At 44.2% G+C, this 23,899-nt stretch overlaps 1 protein-coding gene across 4 annotated transcripts in view; it reads left to right on the forward strand.

Moving 5' to 3' along the window:
- XPO7 (exportin 7) overlaps positions 1–12,231 on the forward strand; it is an 88,387-nt gene extending 76,156 nt beyond the window's left edge. For all 4 annotated transcript variants that reach the window (XM_037983731.2, XM_007961825.3, XM_007961823.3 and 1 more), the window contains exons 21-28: positions 516–623; positions 4,352–4,434; positions 4,686–4,900; positions 5,128–5,266; positions 7,744–7,904; positions 8,848–8,946; positions 9,543–9,670; positions 10,635–12,231. In XM_037983731.2, coding sequence (XP_037839659.1) covers positions 516–623; positions 4,352–4,434; positions 4,686–4,900; positions 5,128–5,266; positions 7,744–7,904; positions 8,848–8,946; positions 9,543–9,670; positions 10,635–10,728 — 1,027 coding nt within the window. In that variant the 3' untranslated portion in view covers positions 10,729–12,231. The remainder of the gene's footprint in view (positions 1–515; positions 624–4,351; positions 4,435–4,685; positions 4,901–5,127; positions 5,267–7,743; positions 7,905–8,847; positions 8,947–9,542; positions 9,671–10,634) is intronic.
- The last annotated feature ends 11,668 nt before the right edge of the window (positions 12,232–23,899 follow it).

A 23,899-nucleotide genomic window follows, 5' to 3' on the forward strand; every position in this document is an offset into this window, starting at 1 on the left:
GGGAGGCGGAGCTTGCAGTGAGCCGAGATCGCACCACTGCACTCCAGCCTGGGTGACAGAGCGAGACTCCGTCTCAGAAAACATAAAAATAAAAAAAAAAAATGATAAAAAACAACTTTTACAAATTAGGAAATCTGACTTTACTGACTTCATACCCTTATGCAGATTATTTCAAATCCAGTTGCCTCTTTAATAGCTATGTAAAGGAAATGAGCTGATCCCCTCTAATACCATAGAAGTGATGAAAGGATAAGTAACAATATGAAGTACATCATACTCTTCAGAAGAAGGGCACTTTGTAAACTAAAATGTATTATTAGATGCCTTTTACAGGTTAAAGAACGCAAAATCACTTTAGTATCTTCTGGTTAGAAAGACCCTAAGATTAGCAAGCAAGAGACAGGAACTTAAAGAACTGTAATTTGACAAGTTTGTGCTTGGCTAGTGCTGAAAAACACTTTTAAATTCTGTACCTTTCTGGAATCAGAAATTTTTCCTTAGCTTCTCATTTACAGATATCCATCCTATATGCCAATTCTCCAACGGGCAATTGAGCTCTGGTACCATGATCCAGCCTGTACTACACCTGTACTCAAGTTGATGGCTGAGTTAGTTCATAATAGGTAAGCAGGAGGCAGAGTTTGCAAGGGCACATCTGCCCTGTTATCTGAGAGAATTTGCTGTATCTAGTGCTTTGGGCAGATTGTAGGAGATAATAAGATTCGCTGCTGCATTTTAAAATTTGAAAAGTTTTTGCGTTTTTGTTTGTTTGAAAGAATAGTATTCCTAACTACACAAAACCATAGTCAACTGCAGGAAATAAGTCACTTTTTTTTTTTTTGAGGTGGAGTCTTGCTCTGTCTCCCAGGCTGGAATACAGTGGCACAATCTTGGCTCACTGCAAGCTCCGCCCCCTGGGTTCACTCCATTCTCCTGCGTCAGCCTCCCGAGTAGCTGGGACTATAGGTGCCCACCACCACGCCCGGCCGATTTTTGTATTTTTAGTAGAGACGGAGTTTCACCATGTTAGTCAGGATGGTCTCAATCTCCTGACCTCGTGATATGCCTGCCTCGGCCTCCCAAAGTGCTGGGATTACAGGCATGAGCCACCACACCCAGCCAGTAAGTCACTTTTAAAAAGTCTCCAGTGGGGCACGGTGGCTCATGCCTGTAATCCTAGCTCTTTGGGAGGCCAAGGTGGGCAGATTGCTTGAATGCAGTAGTTCTAGATCAGCCTGGGCAACATGGTGAAACTCACCTCTACAAAAAATTAGCTGGACATGGTAGCACACAACTGTAGTCCCAGCTACTCAGGAGGCTGAGATAGGAAGATCGCTTTAGCCTGGGAGGCAGAAGTTGCAGTGAGCCAAGATTATGCCATTACACTCCAGCCTGGGTGACAGAACAAGACCTTGTCTCAAAATAAGTAAAATGAAAAGAATCTCCAGATGTCCATTCTGAGGAGAAGTAAATTTGGCAACCAAGATTCTGATTTCCTGCCCACAGATACAAAAGTTAACATCTGGTAATGGTGTCTTGTCCATCACATTTCATGGTTAGAGACATTGAGAAGAATAGGTATTAGAATACCCTTCCTTAAGAAAGGTATTTATTAGAGAGGTTGTGGCAGGATCAATAAAAATTTGCTTTTAAAAAGTGAGAAAGAAGGCCGGCCGCGGTGGCTCACGCCTGTAATCCCAGCACTTTGGGAGGCCAAGGCGGGCGGATCACGAGGTCAGGAGATCAAGACCACGGTGAAACCCCGTCTCTACTAAAAATACAAAAAATTAGCCAGGCGCGGTGGCAGGCGCCTGTAGTCCCAGCTACTCGCGAGGCTGAGGCAGGAGAATGGCGGGAACCCAGGAGATGGAGCTTGCAGTGAGCCGAGATCACGCCACTGCACTCCAGCCTGGGCGACAGAGCGAGACTCCATCTCAAAAAAAAAAAAAAAGTGAGAAAGATTTTCAAAACACCAAATTAAGGATAGTGAAAAAGAAAAGTCTAGCATCTTAGCTTTCCTAGAATTTCAGGAATGGGCATTGGTCTCTGATGGCAGTCCTGAGAGAATTAATAAGGTCTTTATTTTTATTATTTATTTATTTATTTATTTATTTATTTATTTATTTATTTATTTTGAGATGGAGTTTCGCTCTTGTTGCCCAGGCTGAAGTGCAATGGCACTATCTTGGCTTACTGCAACTTACGCCTCGGGTTCAAGCAATTCTCCTGCCTCAGCCTCCCAAGTAGCTGGGGTTATAGGCATGCGCCACCACGCCCAGCTGATTTTGTGTTTTTAGTAGAAACGGGGTTTCTCCATGTTGGTCAGGCTGGTCTTGATCTCCCGACCTGAGGTGATCGCCCGTCTCGGCCTCCCAAAGTGCTGGGATTACAGGCGTGAGCCACCACGCCCAGCAGAATTAATAAGTTTTAAAACTGCCTTACGGAGTAGGTAATACTTAAAGAGGCTATAACTTCCCAGGAGACCTATATTCAAGAGTTATTCTTTTATAAAATAGATACCTGAGAGCACTTACTCTTTGCCAAAACCTTTTTTTTTTTTTTGAGATGGAGTGTGACTCTGTCGCTCAGACTGGAGTGCAGTGGTGCGATCTCGGCTCACTGCAAGCTCCGCCTCCCGGGTTCACACCATTCTCCTGCCTCAGCCTCCTGAGTAACTGGGACTACAAGCGCCCACCACCACACCTGGCTAATTTTTTTGTATTTGTAGTAGAGACGGGGTTTCACCATGTTAGCCAGGATGGTCTCGATCTCCTGACCTCGTGATCCGCCCGCCTCGGTCTCCCAAAGTGCTGGGATTACAGGTGTGAGCCACCGTGGCCGGCCTCTTTGCCAAAACTTCTTAGCCACTATGCCAGACAAAATCTCTACCCTCTTTGATTTTACAAATGGTGGGGAAGACAGACAATAAAAATACGTATGAAAGATCTTTCCAGTGATGAAGGGCCATGAAACAAAATAAAACAAGGCACTAAAATAGAGGGGAATTGAAGGACAGGAGGGTCAGGGAAGACCTCTCAGAGAAGGTAATATTAACTAGAATCTAAATGACAAGAAAGATTCCAGTAGCCCTGCAAAGATAAGGAGTCTTCTAAACAGAAAACAACTGCAGGAGTCCTGAGATAGGACAAGCTTGTTGGGACTTGTGGCAGGAGCCTGGTTGGTGGGGGAGTCTGTGGGAGTGGGTCAGACCAGCGAGCGGAGCCAGATCATCTAGCACCTTTGCACAGCAGTGATGAGGAGTGGCATTCATTCTCGTTGCAGTGGGAAGCCGCTCGAGTGTTTTCAACAAGGGATTAAAATGGTCTCATTTAAGTTTTTGAAAGGCTACCATGTGAAGAATGGAACTGAAGGCAGATAAGAGTAGAAGCAGAGAGAATATAAGGGAAAGGTGGATTTGGGGTTATTTTAGAGTTAGATGTTGATGGATTCAGTGTGGGGGTGTAGGAAAGAGGAAGTAGGAAGGACTCCTGGGCTTTTCAGGTCTTACCAACTTGAATCTAATAAAGCTCATCAAAACATAGAGCAGACAAAAGAGTCAGGAACTTAAAACCAAGATGGTTACAAATGTTGGCCTTCTCTGTCTGACTTCTTTTGGACCGTTCCAAGTCCCTGTGCATCTTTTCTTCATATAAAATGGCAACAATGCTTTGGCCCCTCCCTCAGTTGCCACTGAAGCCGTAAAGGTGAAGGGCTCTGCGTTAGTATCAAGAGGCGGTGGGTAGAAAGTATACTTTAATCAAGGCCAGGCGCAGTGGCTCACGCCTGTAATCCCAGCACTTCGGGAGGCTGAGGTGGGCGGATCACAAGGTCAGGAGATGGAGACCATCCTGGTTAACACAGTGAAACCCCGTCTCTACTAAAAATACAAAAAATTAGCCAGGCGTGGTGGCTGGTGCCTATAGTCCCAGCTGCTTTGGAGGCTGAGGCAGAAGAATGTTGTGAACCCGAGAGGCGAAGCTTGCAGTGAGCTGAGATCGCGCCACTGCACTCTAGCCTGGGTGACAGAGCGAGACTCCGTCTCAAAAAAAAAGAAAATATACTTTAATCAAATAAGAATTTTCAAATAGTAATTTTATCTGCTGCTGCATTTTTTTTCTTATAAATGTTTTTAATTTGAGCAGCAGAATCTGAATCTAGCATGTTGGTCTTCAAGGTAGAAGCTACTTCATGGTTAAATGTCTATAACTTGGTTATTCTCATATTAGGATAGGCAATTGCTTATCTTAATGTAAATACAGGATCACCCAAAGTACTCAGATGAGAGCCTCAAGTACCCCAGTCTTCTAAGAAAACACCTCTGACTTTTTCTCCTTCTGTGCTCTCTGCTCAGATCCCAGCGACTCCAGTTTGATGTCTCTTCCCCCAATGGCATCTTACTCTTCCGAGAAACCAGCAAGATGATAACAATGTATGGTAAGTGCTTCAGATAATCATGCCTCTAGAAGTTAATTCCAGCTCAGTCACCACACTGTAACCAGCATGTGGGTCTCCAGCCAGCCCTGGCAGGAGCCAGGACAGCATTCCTATTTATGCTAATACGTGTGCATTAGAGTGCCACCTGTCACCAGGGACCTGCTGGAACTTGTATGCCTTTGGAGTAGGAAGGCTGAACTAAACGAGCGCTTCTAATGTGGTTGAATAACATATATGACATGTCTACTCAGGCAATCGCATCCTGACACTAGGAGAGGTCCCAAAGGATCAGGTCTATGCTCTGAAGCTCAAGGGCATCTCCATCTGCTTCTCCATGCTGAAGGCTGCTCTCAGTGGGAGTTACGTCAATTTTGGAGTCTTTCGTCTCTATGGAGATGATGCCCTGGACAATGCTCTGCAGACCTTCATCAAGCTGCTCCTCTCTATTCCCCACAGTGATCTCTTGGTAAGCCTTATGCTGCATTGCCAGAATCTTGTTCCTCATCACATTCAGCCTTTTTCACCTGAGACCATGATTAAACACTGCTCTTGAGAAACTATATAAGCTGGCTCCTTTTGCTGTAACTAAGTCTTCTGTTTTCCCAGCTGAAAGGAGCTAAGCTATTTAAGATCGTCTCCCTGCATGCTGGAGTGCATAGTGCCTAAGCTGATTTTCTTCCTCCTCTCCCACAGGATTACCCCAAGCTCAGCCAGTCTTATTATTCACTACTGGAAGTCCTGACCCAGGACCATATGAACTTTATTGCAAGCCTGGAACCTCGTGTCATCATGTATATTCTCTCTTCCATTTCTGAAGGACTTACTGCACTTGGTAAGCACCTGGGTGGGGTGAGTTGGTAGCTTTGTTTTTTACCACTTAACTAAACAGAAAGAGAGAATCTTGCCCCAGTGTCCAAAAAGATCACTGCCTTGGGGGTTTGGCCATAACAATAAAGTATATAATGCACAGCACATGCTCATCCAGCAGACATTCACTGATCGCCTCCTAAGTACAAGGCACTGTGGAAGCACTGAGGATACAGTAATTAACAACATATAGTCCCGTCCTTAAGGGGCTTATCTGGTGGGTAGAACAGACACATGAGCAAACAACTGCCTGTTTACCATACTTAACCACTTAAACATTACAATAGGGGTGAGTACAGAGTGCTACACAAGCCCTCAAGAATACCTAGACTCCTGGTTATGAGGAGGTCAGGATCAAGGAAGACTGGCTGGAAGACTTGGCATCAAAGCATAAACCTAAAAGCTGGACAGGTGTTACTCTGGTTAGCCAGGGAAGGTTCCTAGCAGCAGAAACAGCAACCACTTGCACCTGTAGACGAAGGAACCAGGAAATCCAGATGGCTGGCACACTAGTCCAGAGGAGTCAGGAATGAATTGAAGCTTTAGAGATAAACAGGAGCAAATCTGGAGATCTTGAGGGGGATCCGCCCATAAGCGGTATCAGGCTGTTTGAATTCTATCCTGAGGGCCGTGGAGGCTGGGGAAAGGTTTCATGCAGCTAGCTCCATAAGTTTTTTCATCCTAGTCCATATGGCTCCTGTCAACCATTTTGTTTCTAGGCTACCTTCCAACAATGTTTTTTTTTTTTTTTTTTTTTTTTTTTTTTTTTTTTTTTTTTTTTTTTTTGGAGACTGAGTCGCTCTGTTGCCCAGGCTGGAGTGCAGTGGCGAAATCTCGGCTCACTGCAACCTCTGCCTCCCGGGTTCACGCCATTCTCCTGCCTCAGCCTCCTGAGTAGTTGGGACTATAGGCACCCACCACCACACCTGGCTAATTTTTTTGTATTTTTAGTAGAGACGGGGTTTCACCATGTTAGCCAGGATGGTCTCGATCTCCTGACCTCGTGATCCGCCTGGCTCGGCCTCCCAAAGTACTGAGATTACAGGCATGAGGTACTGTGCCTGGCACAACAATCTTCTGTGTTCAGGGAATAAAACACATTTTTATATTAGGCTGAACAAAACATAAGTAGGAAGATTAAGTCAACTGCCAAATAGTGATGATATATTGCAAATACACATAGACTGACTTTTGGATTATCAACTGTGGTGAATTATCCATGCCTCTGTGCCACTTTGATACACATTGACTTCCATCATTCTATCAGGGTACGTGGCCATACGTAGTACAGTCCAATCAAGGTATCAGCCCTTGTTTTGGAAGACTTTTTTTATATCTTATTAAAAATACAGGGACCTGGCTGGGCATGGTGGCTCACGCCTGTAATCCCAGCACTTTGGGAGGCTGAGGCAGGCAGATCACAAGGTCAGGAGTTCAAAACCAACCTGGCCAATATGGTGAAACCCTATCTCTACTAAAAATACAGAAATTAGCTGGGCGTGGTGGCACATGCCTGTAGTCCCAGCTACTTTGGAGGCTGAGGCAGAAGAATCGCTTGAACCCAGGAGGTAGAGGTTGCAGTGAGCCAAGATCGTGCCACTGCACTCCAGCCTGGGCGACAGAACAAGACTCAGTCTCAAAAAAAAAAAAAAGAAAAGAAAAAGAAAGTAGAGGGACCTTTGCATAAACCGTCAGTCCCGTAGGAATCAGAGACTTGTTTACTCTTTTAAGGGTTCAGCCCCTTAGTCCTTTGGCCTCACCTCATCAGAGTTCTGTCCACAGGTTGTGCTGTACTGTTGCCTTTGTAAAGATGCATAGTTGAGTCTGCAGCTCCCCCCAGAGATGCTTTGGAGATAAACAGATGATGCAGCACACCCTATTCTAACAAACAATAAACATTCAGAGGCTACATCAATCTGGGTTTAATTACATCCCACTGGTAACTCAGAGCATAGGCTCATAAGCCAGGCTTCTTGGATTCTAATCACAGCTCCTGCAGTTACTAGCAGTTGATCGTTAGGCCGATGCATAACCTCTCCTAATTCCAGTTTCCTCATGTGTAAAACAAAAAACCTACTTCCTGAATTCTTGAGAGGATAAATTAGAGATAACACCTATAAGGTACTTAGAACAAAATCTGGCACAAAAGAAGCACTTGCTGAATCGAACTGTTTGTTATTTTGTGTGAGGCAGAAGACGTATGTACATCCACAACCCATTGAGCCAATAATTTCGGTATTTTTTATTACCACATACTCACTTTCAAACTTAGAAATTGAGCCCTGCTATACAGTGAGTGTGAGAGGTTAACACGAGTCATCTTGAGCAACTGCCTTGGCTGAATTGGCCACAGTACCCTAATGGATCTCACCCAAAGATAGTCCATATTTGCTCAGGCCACCATCAGCAGCTCTGCCCTACCCCTGCCTTTCTTTCTTACAGACACCATGGTATGCACAGGCTGCTGCTCCTGCCTGGACCATATTGTAACATACCTCTTCAAGCAGCTATCACGTAGCACCAAGAAGAGGACCACACCCCTGAACCAGGAGAGCGACCGCTTTCTGCACATCATGCAGCAGCATCCAGAGATGATCCAGCAGGTAAGAAAGTGGAGGCATAGGAGGCAGTGATGGGGTGTCCCACAGAGGAAGGACCTCTGCAAGACAGGGGAGCCCACACATGATTAATGTAACATCTCATCAGGTTCCTGCTGCTGAGATGAAGTCCGTGTCTTAAAGTTGCAGTGGATTTTGAGTTTGCCAGGTAATCACTGGATGTAGAAAAAACTCAGGTTCTGGATTATTATTATTCAGTGTCACAACGACCCCTGTGCCCTGGACCTATCTCATGAGCACTATCCTCTATCCGTGAAAATTACTTCGCTCACCTGCTGCTATAAATAGAGCAAGAGTTAGCAGCATCCAGCTTTCTAAAGGCCTGCGTTCCTGTTTACAAAACAGGAACAAGAATGTAAGACAGAAGGAAATAACTGGCCACAGAGAGATCAAACCATATGCTTGCTTTTATTTTATTTGTATGTGTCTTGAAGTAACTTACAGAAATACATGCTAGATGAAAATAGATAAGGAAATGGGATCAGTAACTATTGAGATTTTAGCCAGTATTACCTTTGTCCACACTGTTCTCTAAAGAAGCAGAGAAATAATTCAGAACTCCATCACGTTCACAAAATGTCATAAAGCTGTCAACTCTGAGTACCTGGAAGGGATCATACAAGGTGGTTTTGCTTACTGTAATTTTGTTACGTGACCCCATCCCATTCCCCACAAGTCGGGGTGACCTGGAAAGATCCATTTGTAAGTGAAGTAATCAAACCAATTTTAAGAATAAGAAAGGAAATGAGTATCTTAGAAGAAAAGGTAACCTTGAAATATAAGACTCAGATGAAGCTTCACAAACTATTTGTCTGATTTACCCTATACAGAAAAGGCCTTCAGCCTAATATACTCCTGTATTTGGAATCTGTCGTTTTATCTTGGGTAGCAGTACATTAGGTCACTGCCTCAAATTCTCCATTTTCAGATGCTGTCCACGGTGCTGAACATCATCATCTTTGAAGACTGTAGAAACCAGTGGTCTATGTCCCGACCACTACTTGGCTTGATATTGCTTAATGAAAAGGTGAGAGAGCCGGCTCCCTGGTGCCAACCCCAGAAGCAGTGGCAACCACGCACTTGCTATCACCAAGCACTGGGAGAAATGTGTATAGAAACACCCCACGGTGGTGAAACAGGGAAAATGGGTCATTTACTGAGCATGTCCCTTGCGATTCACATTTGTGCTTTCAATATCACATAATCACTTAACTGTTAGAAGTCAGCATGTGTGGTGGCTCACAGACACAGGATAAAGGAGTGTTTCCCCTAGGCAGTAAAAGAAACCTTTCAAGGAAATAATTTACCTGCGTATCAGAGGACCTAAAACCTAAGTTCCAGTTCTAGCTCTGCTATAAACAAGCCTTGAGATTCCAATAAAAGAAAGGTCTGGATCAGATGTCCCTTTTAAAGTACTTTACAATTTAAAAATTTTTTATTTTCTTAGTAGGATGAAGACATATTATCCCGCAAGTGCTTGCCTGAAATTTTTTTTAAGTGTCCAATTTTAGTAGATACTCCATTCCTCCTTAGCGAAGAACATTCTTCAACCCTGCAGATGACAGAGGGCTAATCTGCTTTCCCCTGCTTCTCTTACCTTCTGTTCCACTCCTTGCCCCACAGTATTTTTCTGACCTAAGGAACAGTATCGTGAACAGCCAGCCACCAGAGAAGCAGCAGGCCATGCACCTGTGTTTTGAGAACCTGATGGAAGGCATTGAGCGAAATCTTCTTACGAAAAACAGAGACAGGTGAGTATAGAGCGTCCTGCCTAGAAACCTCAATTGCTATTTTTCAAATCAACGAAACAGGCAGTTCCTTTAAAGTGTTTGTACATCTGTGTTTGGAGGCCATCTAAAGCAGTGCTATCCAATAGAAAAGGGAGCCATGTTAAACAGGCAAAATTCATTTTAATAATATATTTTATTTAACCCATTGTATCTAAAATACTGTATCAATGTGTAATCAATATTTTAAAATTGTGGGTTTTCACATTCTTTTTGTACTACATTTTCACAATCCTGTGTGCTTTACATTTAACAGCATATGTCAGTTCATATATTTTCATCAGAAATACTTGATCTGTATTTAGATTTCATAAATTTACAGTTGACAAAGTAGGTTCCTATAATACCCAGATTGTTTCAAACATACCTAGGGATTTTCCAATAACTGCATTGTGTATCTGGGCTTTGCAATTAATTTTTAAATTTTATTTAATTTTAATTAATTTAAAATAAGGCATTTTAATTTAAAATTAAGATGCAGTTGGGGAGCTGAATGTTAAATTGTATTTAATTTGGATTCATTTTCTCAGTCACACTGGCCATAATTTAGGGGCTCGGTAGCCGTATGCGGTTATCAGCTGCCCTAATGGACAGCACAGCACTACACCACCTGGTCTTGCTGCATTAAGAAATGAGATGGCTTCGTTGGCTTACTGCCCTCACATGTGAGGGCAACTTCCTACCTCTGTGAGATTTCTTTTGTGCTGCCATAAGCCCATGGTAGACCTCAGGGCCCCAGATTTGACCAGATCTCTAGGCCAACTTTCTCTTAGAGTCTTAAGACTGAAATTAACTGATCTTTGAAACAGAACCCATCAATTCATACATTCTACTTCCCATGGTTTAAAAAAAAAAAAACCTGTTAGGCAAATACCTCCCCCAACCCCCGCCACTCTCCTCCCCCAACCCACATGCATCCTCTCTGCAGGTTCACCCAGAACCTGTCAGCATTCCGTCGAGAAGTCAACGACTCGATGAAGAATTCCACTTATGGCGTGAATAGCAATGACATGATGAGCTGACACCTCCTTGGACTCTACCTGTACAGAGCAGCGTCCCTTTGGTTTGGCCCAGAGGGGCGAACAATTGCAAGGGAGAGGGCCTGGCTGATCCTGGCTCTTTTCTCCAGGGGTGTGGGGAAAATGGCAAAGGTCAACTAGCTACATCCCCAGGGAATAGGGGTGTGAGTGCACTCACTAGGGGGCAGGGCGCTGCTGGTTCCTGGGGGACTGGGTGGGAAGGGTGGTGGGAGGAGATAAGAGACACAAACTGAGACTCCAGCCTCTCTTCCCGGGGCCACCCAAGCGGGGAGAACCCCTAGTGTCCTGCCACAACCTGCCTTGTATAAACATGTACATTTTTTCATAACATTTTGAACAAGGTTTATATTGACTCAAGTTTAAAAACAAAAAGTGTGACTGAAAAATTTTTACAGAGTCTAGTGCACCAATGCTGATGTGAGGGGTTGTGTATGCGAGTGAAGAAAATGTGTATTCTGGTGGCCTGAAGCTTTACTGGACAAGGATGTGTGAGAGTGCAGAGATATATTTAGTGACACAGTAGAGAGGCAAAAAGAAAAAAAAGCTAAAATTCCAAATGTATATTTTTTCGTATTGCCCTGTCCTCACCCAGAAATGATCACTTCCTGTTACTGTATTAACCCTTGTTATTAGGAACTCTAAGCCATGCCAGAACACCGTCCCTCCCCTTGGACCATATAGATTCTGCCCTGGGTCCCTAGCCCCTTGCAGTGATAAATAACTCCAGCTAAAAGTGTTTGGTGTTCTTATCTCCATCCTCTTTCCTACTTTGCTTACCCTCATCCTCAGACAGATGCCTCTTGCTTTTAAAAGTTGGATTTAACGACGTGTTGTAGGGTTCTTGGTCTCTGTGAAGGTAGAGACCAGAGAGAAGGAAGTGAGCCCACTGCTCTCCTGTGGAGCAATGTGGGTGAGTCCACCAGAGGCCCTGCTGTGTGTGGCCAATAAATTTTAGTCTTCCCCAGCCCTCGAGGCAGTGTGTGTGGATGTATGCGTGTGGATATTTATATATGTACCCTGCACTCATGAATGTATGAACTGGAGGAAGTTACTACAGTGGAGGGGTTCTTAATAACAAGGTCTACCTAGCATGAAGTATTTAACATTCTCCCACCCCTTAAAAAATATACATTTTTATAAAATGAAAACCATAATAAATGTTTTGAATATTAAAAAAAGAAATAACCTACAGAGGAAAATTAATGGAGAAAGCTATTTGCCTTGTACTTTTTCCACAACTGTTGCTGCTAGTTGTACACATCTCTAGTTCAGCTCTTGCCCACAGGACACTCATCAATTAGGTTTTATTTTTATTTCTCTCCTCTACCCTCAGAAACAAGCCTGTTAATTTTTTTCCCTTCTCCTCTGGCGACTGTGTGATGAATCCTTTCTTGCGTGATCAGGTTGCGGATAGACTTGTAAGGGTGTTTGCTGCATACAGTGTAAGCATTGTGACCGCCAATAAACTTCAATGGTTTCTACTGACCTGGCTTCAGCAATCATGTCCAGTGTGCGTCCAAGGACATGTGTCACTCAAAACACGTGAATATGTGTGGAACCTTCTTTAAAAGCCCGTGAATGACAGGGGCCCCTCCACCTGATCAAATTCACTTGTTTCTCATTGTACAAAGTCTGACTCAGTTTCTTTCAAAAGTATATGATTGATATATCTCTGTCAACAAAACCAGTCACATGCTATTGTCCACAGCTATGAAGCAGAAGCCATTCTACTTTTCTATTAGCTTTCAAATAATAACATGGCTACTAGCAGACAAGTAGTAATTGAAGAAAGCCCACGGTGTTAATATTCTGACATCAGCTTCTCTGGTGTGGACTGGGTTTCATTCATTAGACTATGACAAGTTCAGGGGCAAGTATTATCCCCCTGGAATACTTTGCAGACCTCACAGGCCAGATTTATCAAACGAGGAACGCTTGTTAACAGAGACTACTTCTAACCCCTGCACTATGTATTCAGAGTACCTGAGTATGAGGAAATTTGATTGCCAGAAACACAGAAAATTATTAAGACACAGACGTGTGTGTACCTTAATGCAGGTTTCCATCCCATGACTCTCAGGCGCTAGGGTGCCATTCTTGTCTGCCTTGTGTAGATGTACTACTGCCTTTGCAGTTTCAGCTCTCTGGGAACTGCTATAGCTGCCTCGGTTCTAAGTTATTTCAAAGGCAAAAAAAATATTCTGATGGCTACAAGGCAAATGGAGTTGATTCATCTTAGCTAAATTCCATCTCTAAGCCTAACAAATATTAAATGGTGAGTTTTCATTAATATGCATATACTTCTGACACATGACCCAGGGACCTGGAATTCTGATTCTATAGTTAGGTGACACAAAATAACTTTCTCATGGATACTTGAAGAGGAGTCCCCTTTCCCCAACTGTTTTGAGATGCTAATTAATCAGCAAAACCCCAGACCTCTCCCTTCCCTGGGCAAGAAACTCACCAAGGATGGTGGTCTCCTCAGTTCAGCCCTGAGTGTAGTCCAGTCACAAGGAGCCATGATTAAAATCTTCCACAGCTTCATCAGATTTCTTAAACAGTGAAGCTTTTCCCTCCTCTGCCATGGTTAAAATTTTCCACAACTTCATCAGACTTTTTGAACAGTAAAGCTGTTCCTTCCTTTGCTGACAATTCAAAGAGGGGGCACCAAATCACCTTTTGGTCAAAAATGGTCAGCGATTTCATATGATTCAACTTAGTAAATGTAAAAGTTGATTTTCTTTAGATTTTGGTTTCGCCAGAAATCATGAGATTTTATTCAGTCAAAACAAAAGTGTATTTGGGAATTTCTAGGTTTATTCCCTAGGCACTGTGTTCATCAAGTAAAGTGTCTTTAGATAGTGTTTCCTGACACAAACTATGCCTTACATTGAAAACTTTCTTTACTACAGATTAGTAAATTGTATTCGTGTTCGTTGGCTCAGCCCAAGGGTTATCTATTCCCACTAACGTGTAAATCAGACAAAGGAAGAAGGGATTTGGCGCAGGATTGCAATTTTAAGTTTTTAAATTTGAAGTAATGACTTTGGACATAAGTGTCCATTTTCTAATGACAAGTGACAACCTAAGAAATAAGTTTTTCATTCTCTAAAACATTGGCTTTATTAAGGGACTTTTTCCCCTCCCCACAACCCCCCACTGGAAATAATGTTTTAGTACCTTTTGAAATTTCAGCTAAGTACATCAGACCACTTTCCAAAATATCCATGCTTGTGGGGTAACATGAATTAAATCTAGAAAGCCAGAAAAACTCCCTATATCATATTTGCCACCAGCCAAACCTGTCCAGGCCAACCCTAGCCCACGATCTTTGGCTAGATCTACGAGCCTAAATTGACATATAATGCTGCCAAAACTGTCAAATGCCAAAGCCAAAAAGGAAAGGAAAGATAGTTATAGGGACCCTGTAAAAGCTGCAAGCTTGTTGATTAGGTCTTGAAAACTGTAAGTGATACTAACTACTTAAAAGTCCTGGTGGTTCTTTAAGTATTTGAAAGGATGAAAATGTGTTCATCAGCCATAATTAGATACTAGGTCATGTCTAAAAAGATTCTTGCCTCTGTAGCTTGTCCTCTGGGTCCATTACATTTATCTTGGGTGTCTTTATCCTGAACTCACTGGTCGGCTGCCACTTGGTGCTTTTCAGGAAGAGCAGATCAACTAAAGGAATCAGGTGCCAGACAATGGGACGTGAGACTGTCAAGGTAGAGGATGAAATTAAGTTTGGAAAATCATTCCCCTTCCTCAGAAAAGCCTTCTGGTTCTCAGGACAGCCGGACTGCTACCCTTTGTCATCTGTTCATCAAATACTTATTCAGCATCTATTATGGGCCAAGTATCTTTTTGATGGTCAGCAATGGAAAAGGAAACTCAAAAGTAGAAAAAGTCATTTGCAAGGCAAATTTATCTCCATTCTTCTGTTTTGTGATCACTTAGTAATACAAACTGACTCTAAAATACAGTGAACAGTACTTAGAAAAGCACCATGCACAATTATTCTACTTGATAGCCATGAAGACAGCTCAGCACACTTAAGCATATGGCAGCACCCATATGGCCTAAAAGAATGGCAAGTGGGGAATCTCCTGACCCTTGCTATTGAATCACAAAGTTAGCAAGTCAGAGCGTCTGGATTCAAGGTCTGGAGGACAGACTCAGGATAGAAACTAACTAATGGGCAGTGGATCAAGCCTTATGTAAAGCTCAGAAGGGACAATAAAGAGTCTAACGGGCACTCCCTACAACTAGTGAAAGGGTGGGAGAACGTAAGAGCCGTAGTCTCAAAGTCAGAAAATGCAAACTTCTCCCTAGTTGACTATACTGTGTAAAGACGGTAAAGCATCCTCTCAAGGCCAAATTCAACTGGAAAATGGTTGAGTGTGCCAACTAAGATGATGGAAACAAAACCACTTTTAAGTTTAGAAGAATGCAGGCCATTATTTCACTAGGAAACTAGGTATCTACCCTTTAACACTTTGCAGTCCAGGGCATGTGTCACAAGTTAACTTTTATCAGCCAAGCTACGAATGCTGCACCAGAATTCATAAATTCAACGATGCGGATACAACCACGATCTCTGCCTCCATATCCTACGCCTGGCCTTTGCAGGTCTGCAGAACTCTGCCTTCTCAGTCTAAATTTACATGCCCTTTGCTCGCCTACGTTTTCTTTTTTTTCTTTCTTTCTTTTTTTTTTTTTTTGAGACGGAGTCTGGCTCTGTTGCCCAGGCTGGAGTGCAGTGGCCGGATCTCAGCTCACTGCAAGCTCCGCCTCCCGGGTTTACGCCATTCTCCTGCCTCGGCCTCCCGAGTAGCTGGGACTACAGGCGCCCGCCACGTCGCCCGGCTAGTTTTTTGTGTTTTTTTGGTAGAGACGGGGTTTCACCGCGTTAGTCAGGATGGTCTCCATCTCCTGCCCTCGTGATCCGCCCGCCTCGGCCTCCCAAAGTGCTGGGATTACAGGCTTGAGCCACCGCGCCCGGCCTCGCCTACCATTTTCTAAACCCCAAATTGGACCCAGTCCCTCTCTCAAGTCTCCCCTTACTGTGCCCGTTCCTGAGAGCCTTAGAGCCCACCTGCTCTTGTTTGGAGTGCTCCTAACCTCAACCCCTGCCTGTCCCAGTAGCCAAAGTGTGCTCCTTACGAGATGCGCCCAGACCATGGTGTCATGGGCAGTGACAAGGATGTACAGTTTCTGGGGCGTGTACAGTAAGGGGAGCGGTGGAACTAATTTGGGTGAAGCCCCAGCAGAGAGATGCCAGACTGTCTGATTTATGCGGGTTAACCTCACATCGCTGCCATAGCTCACTACGACAATGAAAAGAGCAAAAGCTGTTGACACCATCCCGCCTGCACCCTGCGAAAGAAAGGGCGAGTTCCTACCCCACCCGGCCTGACCCTCCGCGGCCAGCGCCGCAGCCCCGGAAGTAATTTCGGAAGACGTTTCTTCCACCGGGAGGTGGCGCCTGCGCACTCAGGTGTCCGCGCCCTCTGGTCCGGCTCTCGCCCCGCTTACGCTGCCGCGCGCAGGCGCAGTCCAGACTCGGTCCTGGCCGGGGTTTCTAGTGTTGCCGCTGGAAGAGCGAAGGCTTTAATTGGTTTGCGGTGCTTTGCGGGAGCGTTCTTGGGGAAGTCCAAAGCTGGGCTCCTGCGGCCCTTGGGTCCCCACGGCGCCGTGTGCCTGGCAGAGGTTCGAGTTCACAGCAGGCAGCCGCAGTGCTAATCAGCGGCGCTGTTCCCGGGCTGGGTGCAGCTGCTAAGGACAAGGTCCCTGCTCCGAAGAATGTGGTGGCGCAGGGATACCCTGAAAGGGACGGCCATGGCGCACACGAGATGCCCTAGGGTTCGTGGGAGGGCATGCAGGAGCAGCCCCCGCAGGGTTTGGCCCGCCGGAGAAGGCAAAGGAGAGCACTCGAAGCTGCACAAATGGCGTGGCTGGAGGGAAGGTGCAGCCTAGTGTGTGTCTGGATGAGGGCTGGCACAGGAGCTTGGTATTTGATCCTGAACGCTCTGCATTTCCAAAGGCCACTTGGCAAAGCAGCCTGGTGACCAGTCTTTGTTTAGCCCACCAGCTAGTGGGGAATACAGACTTGGACCAAGACAAGGACTGCAGGGAGAGTTGGGCGATGTTAGGAGAGGAGGGCTTTGTGATCAGTTGCATTTGGAGTAAAGAGGATTCAAGTATGATTCCCAGGTTCCAGGATAGAGCGGCAACTGAGTAAGGAAGAGGGAGTGTGGAGCACTTTGGGGATGAGGGTGCAGGAGCAAAGGCACCGCGCTGGGTGAGCCTGAATGGGACTCCCATCCAGAGAATTCCCTGCTCTTGCAGGCAGAGCACTGGGGAGATTGCTACAGAAGAAAATGCCAGTCCCACAAAAGCTCAGAAAATAGTATAAAGGGGGCCACGAATGGTGGCTCATACCTGTAATCCCAGCACTTTGGGAGGCTGAGGCAGGAGGATCTCTGGAGCCCAGGAGTTCAAGACCAGCCTGGGCAACATGGGGAGACCTTGTCTCGATTTTTCAAAACTAAAAATAGTGGTAGAGGGAACACCTCCCAGCTTACTTTGAAATAAGCAGTTTCCAAATACCAAAACCACAGACATTAAAGAGAAAAACAAAACCTTTTTAGACCACTATCCTTCATGAACACAAATGCAAAACTCCTTAACAAAATAGAAGCAAGTCAAATCCAACAGTACATTTAAAAAGTGGCTGGGCACAGTGGCTCACACCTGTAACCCCAGCACTTTGGGAGGCTGAGGTGGAAGGATGACTTGAGTTCAGGAGGTGGAGACCAGCCTAGACAACATAGTAAGACCCCATCCCTACAAAAAATGAACAAGACTCACGAGCATATTGGCACTTGCCTGTGGTCCAGCCACTCTGGAGGCTGAGGTGGGAGGGTCACTTAAGCCCAGGAGGCAAAGGCTGCAGTGAGCTATGATCCCAACACTGCACTCCAGCCTGGGTGACAGAGCAAGACCCTATCTCAAAACCAAAAAACACTAGGGGGAAGGGGAGGCATATAAAATGACCAATGGGATTGATCCTAGGAATGCAAGGTTGGTTTGAATTTTTTTAATAAATGTAATTAACCACATAAAATAAAGGATAAGTAATGGCTCATCTCAATAGATAAAGATGTGACAAAACTTAATATCCATCCATGATTAGAAAATAAAAACTCAGCAAACTAGGAATAGAAAGAAAACAATCCAATAAAAGACATCTGTGAAAAACCAACCATTAACAACATACTTAAAAGTGAAAGACTGACTAATTCCCCTAAGATCATGAATAAGGCAAGGTTGCCTATTTTCAACACTTCTATTCAGCATTGTGCCAGAGGTTCTAACCAGAGCAAAAAGGCACAAAAACGAAATGACAGGCACACAGATGAGAAAGGAAAAAGTAAAACTCTTTATTCACAGGTGTCATGATTTGAGGTGTAAAAAAAGCTATTGTAACAAGGGAATTTAGCAACAGAATAGAATGTCAACATACAAAAAATTTTATTTCTTTATACCAACGATAAACAATTACAAGGTGAAATTTTAAAATACGTACCTGAATCTTAGCTGAGAATGTTTTTTTAATTAATTAGCAAAATATATACCATTTTCTGTGGCATCCAAAAACATGAAATACATAATAAATTTAGCAATATATCTGCCGTATCTGTACACTAAATTCTGTAAACCATTGCTGAGGAAAATTAAAGATTTTAATTGGTGTAACATGTTTGTGAATTGGATGAATAAAATTTGTGATGTCAAGTCCCAATAAAAATCCCAAGAGGTTTTTTTTGTAGCAACAAGTTGAATCTTACATTTATATAAAAATGCAAAGAATCTGGAATAACTAAAACAATTCTGAAATAGAAAAAGAATCCTAACTCATGCTACCTAATTTCAAGGTTTACTATAAAGATACAGTAATCAAGACAGTGTGGCATTGACACTAGGATAGGATAGACATGCAGATCAGTGAAGCAGAATAAAGTCCAAAAACAGAACAACATATGTGGTGAATTGATTTTCAACAAAGATGCCGAAGTAATTCACTAGGAAAACATTATCTCTTCCAAAAATAGTACTGGAGGAACTGGATATGCAGTTGAGGGGAAAAATAAACTCTGATCCTTATCTAACACCATACACAAAAGTTGACTCAAAATGTACGACAGATGTAAAAGATAAAATATTTCTAGAAGAGAACTTAAAACAAAAACAAACAACTTTCATTACCTTGGGTTAAGCCAAGATGTCTTAAGACACCAAAAGCATGAGCCATAAAAGAAAAAAAAAAAAAAAAAGAACTTCAAATTTCAAATTTTCTGCCCTTCAAAAGACACGTTTTTTTTTTTTGAGACAGAGTGTCACTTTGTCACCCAGGCTGCAGTGCTGTGGCGCCATCTCGGCTCACTGCAAGCTCCGCCTTCCCGGGTTCACGCCATTCTCCTGCTTCAGCCTCCCAAGTAGCTGGGACTACAGGCGCCTGCCACCACACCCGCTAAGTTTTTGTATTTTTAGTAGAGGGTTTCACTGTGGTCTTGATCTCCTGACCTCGTGATCCGCCCACCTCGGCCTCCCAAAGTGCTAGGATTACAGGCGTGAGCAACCACGCCTGGCCCAAAAGACCCTATTTTTAAAATGAAACAGCAAGCCACAGATTAGAGTGAAAAAAATCTTTGAACATATATATTTGACACAAAACAGGTATCCAGTAAATTTTTAAAAAAAGAAGGGCCAGGTGCAGTGGCTCACACCTGTAATCCTAGCACTTTGGGAGGCCAAGGTAGGAGGATTCCTTGAGCTCAGGAGTTCAAGACCAGCCTGGGCAATATAGTGAGACCTCATTTCTACAACAACAACAAAAAATTTAATTAACCAAGCATGGTGGTGCATTCCTGTAATTCCAACTGTTTGGGAGGCTGAAGTGGGAGGATCACTTGAGCCAGGGAGGCAGAGCCTGCAATGAGCCATGATGTTACCACAGCACTGCAGCCTGGGCAACAGAGAAACACCTTGTCAAAAAAAAAAAAAAATAAGAAAAAAGAAACACACACACACAAAACTCACTAAGAATAACACAACTTTAAAATGGACAAAATAGTTGAACATGCATTTTGTAAAATAAGATCTACAAATGACCAATAATCACCTTGAAAAGAAGCTCAAAATCACTTGTCATCGAGAAAATGCAAATAAAAACCACAATGAAATGCCACTATACATCCACTAGAATGGCTACAATTAACACCGAATGCCAACTGTTGGCAAAGATGTAGAATAATTAGAATTCTTATACACTGGCCGGGCACAGTGGCTCACGCCTGTAATCTCAGCAATTTGGGAGGCCAAGCTGGCTGGATCACAAGGTCAAGAGATCGAGAGCATCCTGGCCAACATGGTGAAACCCCATGTCTACTAAAAATACAAAAATTAGGCCAGGCATGGTGGCTTACACCTGAAATCCCAGCACTTTGGGAGGCCAAGGCAGGTGGATCACAAGGTCAGTAGTTCAAGACCAGCCTGGACAAGATGGTGAAACCCAGTCTCTACTAAAAATATAAAAATTAGCCGGACATGGTGTGGGTGCCTGTAATCCCAGCTACTCAGGAGGCTAAGGCAGAGAATTGCTTGAACCTGGAAGGCAGAAGTTGCAGTGAGGTGAGATTGTGCCACTGCACTCCAGCCTGGGCGACAGAGCAAGACTCTATCTTGGAAAAAAAAAAAAAAAGTACAAAAATTAGCTAGGCGTGATGGCACACACCTGTAGTCCCAACTACTTGGGAGGCTGAGGTGAAAGGATCACCTGAGCCCAGGGGGGTCAAGGCTACAGTGAACCGTGATCATGCCACTGCATTCCAGCCTGGGCAACAGAGTAAGAACCTATCTCAAATATAAAAATAATAAATAAAAGGGTACAGCATGTCAAAGTAGTTTTGCAGTTTCATATAAAGCTTAACATATGCTTACCATATATCCAGCAATTCCGCTCTTATTTACCCAAGAAAAGTTAAAACATATATCCAAAGGCTTGCTCTCAAATATTCATAGCCATTTTATTCATAATTGTTTAAAACTGGAAAGTTCCCAAATGTTCACCAACAGTTCTGTCTGACAGGGACTTACTGCAAGGAATTGGCCCATGTGATTATGAGGACCGACCAGGAGAGTCTGAAATCTGTAGGGCAGGTCATCAGGAAGAGCAGCTTGGAAGCTGAGAGGAGCAAGGAGCTGAAGCTGCAGCCCCCAGGAAGGACTTCAGGAAAACCTCGCTTCTGTTCCTGAGGTCTTTCTATTATTATTATTTTTTTTTTTTGAGACGGAGTCTTGCTCTGTAGCCCGGGCTGGACTGCAGTGGCCGGATCTCAGCTCACTGCAAGCTCCGCCTCCCGGGTTTACGCCATTCTCCTGCCTCAGCCTCCGGAGTAGCTGGGACTACAGGCGCCCGCCACCTCGCCCGGCTAGTTTTTTTGTATTTTTAGTAGAGGCGGGGTTTCACCGTGTTAGCCAGGATGGTCTCGATCTCCTGACCTCGTGATCCGCCCGTCTCGGCCTCCCAAAGTGCTGGGATTACAGGCTTGAGCCACTGCGCCCGGCCTCCTGAGGTCTTTCAACTGATTGGGTCAGGCATACTCACATCATCAAGGGTAATTCCCTTAACTCAAAGTCAATGGATTGTAGATATTAATTACATCTACAGATTACCTTGATAGCAACACATAGATTAATATTTGCTTGAATAACTGGGTCGATAGCCTAGTCATGTTGACACATAACTCTAACAGGCAGATGACTGGATGGACCAATTGTGGGATACTCTTCAACCAAAACCAGAAACAAACTACTGATAGATACAAGCACCAGTATAGACAAATAAATCTCAAATACATTTTGCTTAGCAAAAAAAGGTCAACAAAAAGACCCTGTAGGATTCTACTTATATCAAGTTCTAGAACAGGCAATACTAATCTGTAATGTCAGAAAGCAGATCAGCATTTGCCTAATGCCAATTAGGCATGGCAGGGGGTGGGGTGGGGGCATTGACTGCAAAGGGAAACAAAGGAGGAAGGGACAATGGAAATTATATCTTGACTGTGGTGATGCTACATGGGTGTAGACATTTGTCACAGCTCAAACTATACAGTTCAAATGAATGCAGTTTTGTGAGGTTTTTTAGACAGAGTCTCACTCTGTCGCTGGAGCGCAGTGGTGTGGCCACAGCTCACTGCAGCCTCAAACTCCCAAGCTCAAGTGATCCTCCCACCTCAGCTCCCAAGTAGCTAGGACTACAGGAGCGTGTCATACCACCTGGCTAATTTTTTTTTTTTTTTTTTTTTTTTGAAATGGAGTTTCAGTCTGTCGCCCAGGCTGGTCTTGAACTCCTGACCTCAAGCCATTGTCCTGTCTTAGCCTCCTAAATATCTGGGAATACAGGCGTGAGCCATTGTGCCCATTCAAGTGCAGTTTTTATATATAAATTATTTTTCAATAAAGTTAATTTAAAAAGAAAAAGCTAATTCCTGCACAGCAGAAGCCTGGCTCATGCCAAAGAGATAGATCCAGTTCCTCTGGCACCATTTTAGAAAAGACCACCCAGGCCTGTGTGGTGGCACATGCCTGCAGTCCCAGCACTTTGGGAGGCCGAGGCAGGCAGATTACTTGAGGCCAAGAATTTGAGACCAGCCTGGCCAACATGGCTCTGCTAAAAATACAAAAACTTAGCTGGGTGTGGTGGTGCATGCCTGTAATTCCAGCTACTCAGGAGGCTGAGGCACGAGCATCACTTGAACCTAGGAGGCAAAAGTTGCAGTGAGCCGAGATCACACCACAGCACTAGCCTGGGGGACAGAGTAAGACTCCATTAAAAAAAAAAAAAGAAAAAAAGAAAGGAAGGAGGGAGGGAAGGAGGAGAAAAAGAAAGAAAGATGGACAAGACCTAGACATTTTTCCAAAAAGACAAACAGCCAACAGGTGTATGAAAAGATGCTTCAACATCACTAACCATCAGAGAAATGCAAATCAAATCACAAGGGATATCATCTCACACCTGTTAGGGCAGCTATTGTTTAAAAAAACAAAAAATGGGCCGGGCACAGTGGCTAATGCCTGTAATCCCAGCACTTTGGGAGGCCGAGGCGGGCAGATCACGAGGTCAGGAGATCAAGACCATCCTGGCTAACATGGTGAAACCCTGTCTCTACTAAAAAATACAAAAAAATTAGCCAGTCGTGGTGGCGGGTGCCTGTAGTCCCACCTACTCAGGAGGCTGAGGCAGGAGAATGGTGTGAACCCGGGAGGCAGAGCTTGCAGTGAGCCGGGATCATGCCGCTGTACTCCAGCCTGGGTGACAGCATGAGACTCCGTCTCCAGAAAGAAAAAAAAAAAAAAAAAAAAAAGGTGGCTCACACCTGTAATCCCAGCACGTTGAGAGGCCGAGGCAAGAGGATCACTTGAGCTCAGGAGTTCAAGACCAACCTGGGCAATATAGTGAGACCCCAACTCTGCAAAAAAAGAAAGAAAAAAAAAATCAAGAAATGTGTTGGCCTAGTGGTACACACTTATAGTCTCAGCTACTAAGAAAGTTGAGGCAGGAGGATCGCTTGAGCCCAGGAGGTCAAGGTGGCAGAGAGTCATGATCATGCCCCCACACTCCAGCCTGGACTCCAGAGGGAGACCCTGTCTCAAAAAAAACAAAAGAAAACAATTGTTGAGGATGTGGAGAAACAGGAACATTTGTACATGCTTGTTAGGAATGTAAAAGCTGCTAAGGAAAAGAGTATGGAGGTTCCTCAAAAAGTTAGAAATAGAGGCCAGGCATGGTGGCTCATGCCTGTAATCCTAGTGCTTTGGGAGGCCAAGATGGGAGGATTGCTTGAGGCTAGGAATTCAAGAGCAGCCTGGACAACATAGCAAGACCGTGTCTCTCCAAAAAAAAAAAAAATTAACCAGACATGGTGGTGCACACCTGTAGTCCCAGCTACACGGGAGGCTGAGGTGGGAGGATCGCCTTAGCCTAGAAGTTCAAGGCAGCAGTGAGCTATGATCACACTGCACTCCAGCCTGAGTGACAGAGTGAAACCTGTTAGCAAGAAAATTAAAAATGGAACTACTGCCAGGC

This window comes from Chlorocebus sabaeus, chromosome 8 (genome assembly GCF_047675955.1).
Source record: "Chlorocebus sabaeus isolate Y175 chromosome 8, mChlSab1.0.hap1, whole genome shotgun sequence".
Lineage (NCBI taxonomy): Eukaryota > Metazoa > Chordata > Mammalia > Primates > Cercopithecidae > Chlorocebus > Chlorocebus sabaeus.